The following is a 9,885-nucleotide window of genomic DNA, read 5'->3' on the forward strand; positions in this document are numbered from 1 at the left end:
GAGGAAGGATATAAAGAAACTTGGAATAACATCAAATATGGCCTAGACAGAAATACTTGGCAAATTAGAATCCATAAAGCCGACCCTAAATAGTTGGAAAAAGGCTAGATAGTTATGATTATGTTATAATGTTGCCAGTTGATGCTAAAAAGGAAATGAATTTAAAGAAGAGAGGCAAATCAAAAGAGTTTTTCAGATACATTTAAGCATAACAATGTTATCTAACATGAAGTAACCAGTGTAAAGAGTAAACTCAAAAAGTAATTTGTACAAAGAGATGCAAAATCCCCATAAACCCTACTAAAGGGAAACAACGAAGTGGGGTAGAGGAAGAAAAAAAGGGAGCTTACAGAGGTTGACAGAGTAAAGGGGATTTGAACCAAAGGTGAATCAAGTTAAATCAAATTGGTTTCCGGAATCTTTAGAAGACCATCACGAAATTGAAGATTGAATTCAAATAGCTGGAAATGGTTGGTCGCGGCTACAAGGCCCTTCCAATTCCCAATTTTAGTACAGGATAAATGGATGGGATTGATTAATTAAAAATTAAAGGCTTGTTTTAGTCGCTAATTCACAATACATCAGTGGCTTAAAGCATGCTTTAGATCCCACTTTTCCCTCGATGAATGGATAATACATAAGCAGAGTCAAAACAGCCTCGAATATCACATCAAAACTAGCAACATCAGTACTCTAGCAGTAGTAGTCCCAATGCCAAGATCCCATCCATTGGTTAAATAAATGGTTGATAGCTCCAATCCCTGAACTGGTCTCAGAAGCCCCCACTTAATGGTTCTGAATCTGGGCTCCAATACCATGTATTTGAATAGCATGTGTTAGAATGAAATGAATCCCATTTGGACATCTAGTCACACCCAAATGAGAAGCAGACATGAATGTTGCAACATGTACTGATTCCATACACATATCCATGTATATGCTCATACATTGGACAGAATCACTTCATGTACAACAAACAGTCAAACAAGTTATACAAAATGTATGCTATCTCCTTCTAATATAATAAAAAAAGTTAAAATATACAAAAAGAAGCATGGTATGAGCATTGATAAATTACATACAATTCGACCTTTATTTAGGTTTTCATGAAGAAAAAGTGATACAACAAAAAAATTAATTATAAACTGTAGCAAGTAAAAGGTGCTTAAAGCCTTAAAGATATGCAAACACAAGCATTTTCCAGCAGAATAAGCCCTAAGCAATGCATGTCGCAATCAGGATCATGGTATCACAGGATTAGCCTCACTATGATCCCCTCTATCAAATGGCTCCAGATTAGGTATGCATATCAGCAGTTTTAACTAGTCCTCCAATTACAACTTGGGTTAGTCGTCTCTTGTGAGCTTACATTTATCAATTTTGAGCAACCCTAATTCTTGGAATCTGTTGCATGATTTTTAGAAGTCACAAGTACCACCGGGCTGCAAGATGTACAGATTCTATATATGCATGTATATGCTCATACATTAGACAGAATCACTTCATGTACGGCAAACAGTCAAACAAGTTATACAAAATGTATGCTATCTACTTCTAATATAACAAAAAAAGTCAAAATGTGCACTAAGAAGCATGCTATGAGCATTGATAAATCACATACAGTTCAACCTTTATTTAGGTTTTCATGAAGAAAAACTGATACAATAAAAAAAAATGATGATAAACTGTAGCAAATAAAAGGTGCTTAAAGCCTAAAAGACAAAGGAACACAAGCATTTTTCGGCACAATGAGCCCCAAGTAAAGCATGTGGCAATCATGATCATGGTATCACAGGATCAGGCTCACTATGTTCCCCTCTATCAAATGGCTCCCGATTAGGCATGCATATCAGCAGTTTTAACTAGTCCTCCAATTACAACACGGGTTAGTTGTCTCTAGTGAGCTTAAATTTATGAATCTTGAGCAACCCTAATTCTAGGAATCTGTAGCATTTTTTTAAAAGTCACAAGCACCACCAAGATGTACAGATTCTATATATACATGTATATGCTCATACATTGGACAGAATTCACTTCATGTACGGCAAACAGTCAAACAAGTTATACAAAATGTATGGTATGTACTTCTGATATAACAAAAAAAGTCAAAATATGCTCAAAGAAGCATGTTATGAGCATTGATAAATCACATACAGTTCAACCTTTATTTAGGCTTTCATGAAGAAAAAGTGATACAACAAAAAGAAATTGATGATAAACTGTAGCAAATAAAAGGTGCTTAAAGCCTAAAAGACACGCAAACACAAGAATTTTCTGGCAGAATGAGCCCCAAGCATGTGGCAATCATGATCATGGTATCACAGGATCAGACTCACTATGATCCCCTCCATCAAATGGCTCCAGATTAGGCATGCATACTAGCAGTTTTAACTAGTCCAATTACAACTCAGGTTAGTTGTCTCTGGTGAGCTTAAATATATCAATCTTGAGCAACCCTAATTCTGGGAAATTGTAGTATGTTTTTTAGAAGTCACAAGCATCACCCAGTTATTTGTTAGATCTGCAATTAGAAAACAATAAAAAAGGAGATATCATGGTGGCCAACTAAAACTTCCAAAATCTCAAGAAAACGACCCACAGCAATCATGTAGAATTTTGTTCTACTAGTCCTTTAAAATTTTTTAGATGCTAAAGCTTGTTAATAGGGGAAAAAATAAGAAAAAATAACAAATTCTAGTAATCACAAGATGCATTCTGAATCACCAAGATTACAAAACAAAGATGCCAACATTCTTATGTCTGGCAGTCTGGTAATGCCAAAATCTCAAAAGAGAGAACCATGGACCCGATATCCCCAAAGTACAGAAAAACAATGTGATCCAGAGCCTCCATAGCTCACATAGAAAGCAAGGTCATCTTTCAAGAATCCCCAAACAGGTGAAATCCATGCTCTATATCTCTAACATTCCAATTCAGCTAGTTAGATAATCAATATCCTCAATCTTTTCCTTCTTCAAATTTATGAGAATGCAAATAAAAATTTTAAGGATGAGTCTCTCTTCTAGGTGCCTAGAAATGGCTCATAAAAGAATGCCAAGTCAAAATACTTCACAGAAGCCACCACTAGATCTTAATAAAGGAAAGAGAAACTCTTACACTTTCACCAACTTTAAGTTCTATAGATGAAGTTCAGGGAAATATGGCAGCACAAGGTTCCCTTAAATTGACTAACCATTAGAATGACCAAGAGAAGTTTTAAGACTATGAGTTTTCCGCTTCTTGACCATTACTGTTAACCTATTAAAAGCTCAGAAGCATTGTGTGCAGTAGGAAGGCACATTAGCGTACTTGAGGATGGGCAGTTAGCAGGCGAAGTACCACAATTACCAATAACCCTCTACCTAATTTATTATGACCCAACTAAAAATGCCAATATGCATATATGATTTTGAGAACTACATAGCAAAAGCACAAGAAAATAAAATTGATTATGTGCATGTTACAAAATGCATTTGGGTTGGGGGGGGGGGGGGGGGGGGGGGGGGGGGGGTGAAGGGAATGAATGAATGGAGATGGTATACCTCTAAGAGATAATGAAGCACCAGCACACAGCTGATAAAAGATATGATATGACCGTTCTCCAATGGCACATTGAACCACTCTTGACTGCAAACAGTATAAAAAATTTAAAATGCATCATGGGACAGAAAGCAAAAAACTAGTAACGATCATCACACCAGGCAGATAAAGTACCTTCTCAAGTAAAACTGTCCGCACATATAAGTTGAACAGGAAGAAACATAAAAAGGGTGCAGCAATCAAGGTCAGTTTGGAAAAATAATGGAATAAAATATAATGTGCAAGCCAAAGAAAGTGTTTCAAAGTAAATCTTCTTACATGTTTGAATCTTGGCACCAGAAATTTTCCCAGTTGTACTGAAGTGAATTTCAATCAGCTTACCCTGAAGTTATATACAAGGATTTAATAGAAATATATAAAATTGTTTTAACTTCTAATGTGAATGTTCTGCACATAGAAACAGCTAAACTGAATATCTATGAAGAGGCAGATTTCAGAAATCAACTACCTTACTCAACTATAAATATTTTAGGCTAACTAAAGGATAGAAATAGAACATTACAGAATACAGACACATGATGACTCACGAGATGAAAAATCGTCAGAACTAAATAACTTACAAAGCGACTGGAATTGTCATTTCTTGATGTTTTTGCATTCCCAAATGCTTCTAGTATAGGATTTGTCTGCAAGATTTCATATTCTATGCCGCTACCCCCTCCTACAGCAGCCAAATATTGCATTGCAATCTTTGCTGTTTCAGTTTTTCCTGCTCCACTCTCACCACTAGAAAGAAGACCATGGTTAGTGAATTAAGTGCACAAGGATTTGCTTCATTAATTTCAGTTCTGAACTTGAAATATTTAACAAAAACCAGGCAAAGAACAGAAAGAAGATAACAGATTCTCAGAATTAAAATATGAAAATTATTAGTCAGAATAAAACATGATAATACTATTGACCTGTATTCTTATTCTTTCACATATTTTCCTCCCTACTTTAACTGTAGAAAATAGAAAGAACTCCTTAATAATAATAATAATAATAATAACAACAATAATAATAAACTCAAGCTCTTTTATAGCCTTTTATAAAGTTTACTCAACTCCAAATGCAATTTTGATTTCACAAGGATCTCATGGCTTGATCATGGCTCAATCTCAGGGTAAAAAATAAAGTAACAAAGAGCATCCATTAAGTCATGATGCTGACATTCTAAATTTAATATCAAGCAAGCATTTTTATGGTGCAAATATTCCATGTGTAACCCATATGGGTCACCTATACATTTTGAGCAACTTCTATGTTCATGAATATCTTATTCTTTGCATCTAGGATGCATCGCACTTCAATCAGTGATAGGTCATAATCACCTCCTATAGCTGGAAGACAGAAACTCATAAAGAATCTGAAATAAGGTTTAAGTTATTATTATTTCAAGAGCTGGAGAAGAAATATAAATTCTGAAACGACAAATCAATTAGATATTCGAACCACCACCAAATAAATGACTGACAGAAAATATTACAATTTTACAATGGCATGACTTATAATTTGTATTAGCCAACTGATTTTTTTCAACAAAGATAATGAAGTCTCTGCAATGTTTATCATCTTATTTGCATATTATTCAACAACTCCAATCACATACAGATAAAACTTCTTCTAGTAGGTGGTTGGGAAAGAAAAAACCTAAGTTACAAAAGCAAGCAAAAGATAACATTTCAATTGCGCAGAACACAGCCAAGAACATCACAGAAAGAGCATCTGCTTCCTGTTTGCTACTTTAGTTTCCTAATGAGCTGCTTATTTTCTTAGTCAGCCCACTCTTTCAGTGATTTGAAAAGCATGACTCTGTTTTTCGTTTTGATATATTGCTAAATTGAACATCATGCATACAGAGGAAAAAGTTCTACCTTTCACTTGAAACAAACATCATTTTATATATGTTATAATAGCATTGACTCTAAAAAAAAGCAATAGAAAAAGGCGAATGCAGAAAATGCAGTCTTTATTTAAAGAATACTGGAAAAGGAACTTCATGAACATGACCTGCATTTATCAAAGAACTGGATAAGAACTGCCAACCTTATAATAATCGATTGATTAACTTCATCTGCAATTAAAACAACCAAAATATAAGTCAAAGCTCAAGGTAGCTAAATATCTTAGATAAAAATTCAATGCTGTATTTATGAAACAAATTGCATACTTGAGATAAATTACCTCTTGCCATTTCGCGAATGGCTGTATCGGCTATTGCATAAACATGTGGATTGTCCCCAGCTTTTCGCCTATATGCTTCAATATAATCATTTCCATAAAGTTGTACTTCTTTAAATGGATTGATAGCAACCAAAACAGGTCCTGCTTTAGTCTAAGTTGCAAGATGAAAAGATTTTTGTGTTAAGAAAATTTATTATGATGAAACTTTCAAGTCTACAGGGAGCATGACTTGATGAAAATACTCACATATATCATATCTTGGGAATATCTATCTTGTAGGTTGTATAATACTGACGGTTCATTTAAATAACTGAGTTGCATAAGATCATCCACACCATCAAGAATTTCAGGGTTGGCAGGTAACAGACTCTCAGTGCTCAGCCTTAAAACCTGAAAATGCAAATTTAGATGACAAGCTAGAGCTAGAATATGGTATGCAAGAAAACAAAGGTTCCTTAGTATTTGGATTTGAAAAGCTTACTTCACCCTCAGGAAGAGATATAACAGATTCTGCCCCAGAAGTTGACAGTATCTTCCCTAATGCCCAATCGCCATTTGTACGTCGGCACCAAGCTTGAACCTTCTGAAACGATAAACTTCAACATGTAGGTCTTACAATCAATAGACAGTATGTTGATCATATCATACCAACATCAGCAGTTAATTTTGGAAAAAAAGTATGCAATACTTGTAGGAATCTAGATTAAGATACTAAACAAGAAACCAACATAACTAACTGTAACTTCCAGAAGCCATTTGCTTGGCAGAAGAGACCCTACAACACTATAAGTAGCAATTGATACATTGTTGCTTTATTCAAATACACAAATAAGGAACAACAAATTTGCCCATTGAAGACATGCAGAAGTAGTAAGTATAAAACATTACAAAGTATGAGAAACAGACTTATTTGCATCAACTCTAAGTAAGACCACTTAATCATATCACGTGCGAGGTATGATAATTTTTTTAAGATAGTGATAAACAATGCAAGAGCTTAAGTAGCATAAAACTTGACAATGCTAATTCTTAGGAACCAGACTCATCAGCCCAAGCTTACAAAAGTACAAGGATAATTGGATTATTAAATAATCAAATGCAACATTTAAATTTATATCCAGCTGTCAGATTACAAAAAACAGTCCTCAAGAAACTTATGCAGGAAACTGATGCACAACAATGATGAGATTATAAATGGAATAGAATGGCAACATTGATGCACCGAACAAATAAAAAGATCTTGAATATAGAAAGCCATAAGCAGAAATATCTTCTGCCAGGATGCTCTACATTATGATGCCAAAGCTAGGATTAAGGCCATACACATCTGATTGTAAAAGAAATATATTAGTATATGTACTGTCCTATTGTCAGAAAAGCTGCATCTCTATCTATAACTTGCTTTGGAGAAAACACCATGGAAAATTTGGACTCAGGCACAAATTGAACAGCCTGATCAACATGATTCTCAAAGTATGGATCACAGTAGATACTGAACAACATTGTGGTTCTCAGGTTGTCTATCAAAAGAAGTTCTAGCCTTAAGATAATATGTAATCCAATGGGGAGGGTAAGACCTCAAATCAACTGCTAACAGACTAAGAGGTCTTGACCTCGGACGCATATGAAAATACCACTAGGCGACTGGTCTCATGGATGTGAAAATAAGAGTACCAAAGCACAGAAATCAGAACTATCCCTTATGACGATTTCTTGCAGATAGTGGGCATACTTGTTAGAGATAAGAAACATCATCTTAAGGCAACATGCCGTTTTCTTATTATTAGAAATGAGAGGGGGATTGGGTTGGGTACACAGAAAAACTAATCCCAGAATAATCCCCTGAAGAATGACTTTTTGACAGAATGGAAAGGTTAACTGTTACTACATGAGAGACGGATAACAGTTAAAAGAAGACAAAAAATTTCACACAGTAGAACCCATGATGACAAGTCCAACCACAACACTGAAGATCACTGACGGATCACTGTGCATGGCTTGCAAAGTTGCAATGTAGAAGAGTACCAATGGATCCTTAAGAGTGAAGTTGGATGGATAGGCATGGTTCCCAGCACAATGTGCTATAGCTAAAAATGTGACTCCATCAGAAAGTAGAGCAAATAAAAAAAGTTATAGAAAATTTTCTGCCCTAAGAAAACTGATACAACCCAAGAGGAGATGGAGCCATCTATATGAATAACACAGTGACAAACACGAGGAAGAGTGGGACGTATGATGATGATGGACCATAGGATAAATTAGAAAAGATTGGTTCTTTTTTATCAAATCTAGCTAACTAAGTTAAAAATAAATCTCCCAATCTCAATTACAATGGAAGTACATAAATATAAGGAGAAATTGTTGCTCAAAATCGCACCTTTAGCCATTTACGACGAAACATATACATGCTCCTGCATTTTTTGTCCTTTTCTTGATAATAAAACATATGTTCTCTTACCGAGAACAGAGAAATGGAACTATGGTGTAAATTTAATTCTTACAAGTAGAATTAATAAAACCATAGCGGTAAATAAATCTGGTCTCACTCTCACGGAAAAGGAACGTAATTTTAAAAAACAAAAAGAAAAAACAAAGACTTACCTTCTTCGCGCCATAAGAGCTAGTATCGCTCCACCTTGACTCAATCCTTGACGGAGAAACCGCAGGCAATCGAGAAGTTACATCCTCGGATGAACCATCTTCCTCTCCTTCCAAACATCTCTCCTCCCTGGAAGTCGTCCTCGAACTGTACGGGGAGTCATCATTCACCTCGAGACTACCCGTATCCTCTTCATCCAAAGGAGCAACATTTGCCTTCGATCCCTTCGACTCGTTCTTGTCGCCGGCCTCCTCCATGGATGAAGGCTTGGAGGAAGGCGAGCCTCCGGCGAATCTATAACCTTGGGGCAGCGATTTCACGGACTGGAGCGGGAGCGAGAGCGGGGAGCGGGATTTCACCCTGGATCTCTCCGGCTTGGCCTTCTTCGAGCTCGGCGCCCTTCGTGACCGCATTTCAACGGACGCCATTCGATCGGACGATCCCAATCTCTTCCCTACCTGATCTCAAACCCTAGATAACCTCCAAGATCGATCCCCCCGATTCTTCCAAATTCTTGCCGTGTTCTACTACTCTTCCCTCAAGATTCTTCTCTTCAAACCCCAGAACAAAATCAAACAAACAAATCCAAGAATATATAAACGTGGACGATCTCCCTATCTAAATCACCACCAGGAGGTGAAAAATCCTTTATAAAAGGGAAAAAAATAGCAATATTTGATGCTGAGGACGGTAGAAAAACTGCAAAAAAATCAAGAGAAGAAAAGAAATAATCTCAACTGATTGGATGAAGATAAGAAGAATTTAATGAGGAGATCGAAAAACGAAGTAATTGGGAGGGATTAAAGGGGAATGGCGGTGGAGGGGAGAGAGAGAGAGAGAGAGAGAAGGAAAAAGGCGCGTGGAGAGAGAGGAAACAGGAAACGGTCTTTCTCCCCACTTCCACACTGTTTTCCTTCTATAAAAATATTGATTTATGGATCGAACCGGGGAGAGAGAGATCGAGAGAGAGAAATAAAAAATAATAATAATTCGTTTGGTAGAGAAAGCTGGGGCTCGTCGCGGCAGTCGTCACAACCTCCGCTCTTTTTTATGGAAGGTTTTTTAACGCGTGGCCCAGTACGATCTACGACTCCAAAATCCAGTTAACGGCCAGGCCTGGATGACTAATTTGACCTCAATAATTCTCATTAATGACTGAATTTTTTTTTTTGTAAGGAATCGTATCTCACCTTAGGAATCGGAAGGGTCAAAAAAGGAAATGCGGGAGATGAGGGGGGCGGGGAGGGCGGGGGAATTGATGCGGGCCTTCGACGAAAGAGTGGAGGCGTAAGGAGGAGGGAGAGAGAGACCGACCGGGTGGCCCACGTCATGGGCCTCTTTTTAAATTAGAGCCGTCAATAACCGATCTGACGGCACAGAGGAGGCTTTTAAACTTTCTTTGTCTTTTATCTTTTGGTTTGCTGGGAAAAGCCGGCAAAAAGGAGGCCTGCCAAAGCCTGCCAAAATACGTTTGAATTAACGTGTCTTTTCCGTTTTCAGCTGAGCCTGCCAACGTGCTT

The 9,885-nt window shown here is 36.8% G+C and overlaps 1 protein-coding gene across 3 annotated transcripts in view; it reads right to left on the bottom strand.

The window, feature by feature from the left end:
• Window positions 1-9,393, bottom strand: part of LOC103723518 (myosin-1-like) — a 36,164-nt gene extending 26,771 nt beyond the window's left edge. The window contains exons 1-9 of one of the 3 annotated variants that reach the window (XM_008814448.5): window positions 8,368-9,393; window positions 6,248-6,349; window positions 6,013-6,156; window positions 5,767-5,917; window positions 5,629-5,656; window positions 4,161-4,326; window positions 3,859-3,922; window positions 3,715-3,728; window positions 3,543-3,627 (exon numbers count right to left, since the gene is read on the bottom strand). In XM_008814448.5, the coding sequence (XP_008812670.3) occupies window positions 3,543-3,627; window positions 3,715-3,728; window positions 3,859-3,922; window positions 4,161-4,326; window positions 5,629-5,656; window positions 5,767-5,917; window positions 6,013-6,156; window positions 6,248-6,349; window positions 8,368-8,793 (1,180 nt within the window). In that variant the 5' untranslated portion in view covers window positions 8,794-9,393. Of the gene's footprint in view, window positions 1-3,542; window positions 3,628-3,714; window positions 3,729-3,858; window positions 3,923-4,160; window positions 4,327-5,628; window positions 5,657-5,766; window positions 5,918-6,012; window positions 6,157-6,247; window positions 6,363-8,367 lie in introns of all 3 variants that reach the window. The other 2 variants (XM_008814449.6, XM_008814451.5) reach the window with 2 other exon arrangements.
• Between the last annotated feature and the right edge of the window lie 492 nt (window positions 9,394-9,885).

Source organism: Phoenix dactylifera, chromosome 3, assembly GCF_051530095.1.
Source record: "Phoenix dactylifera cultivar Ajwa chromosome 3, Ajwa_hap1_PhDact_Kaust_v1.1, whole genome shotgun sequence".
Classification (NCBI taxonomy): Eukaryota; Viridiplantae; Streptophyta; class Magnoliopsida; order Arecales; family Arecaceae; genus Phoenix; species Phoenix dactylifera.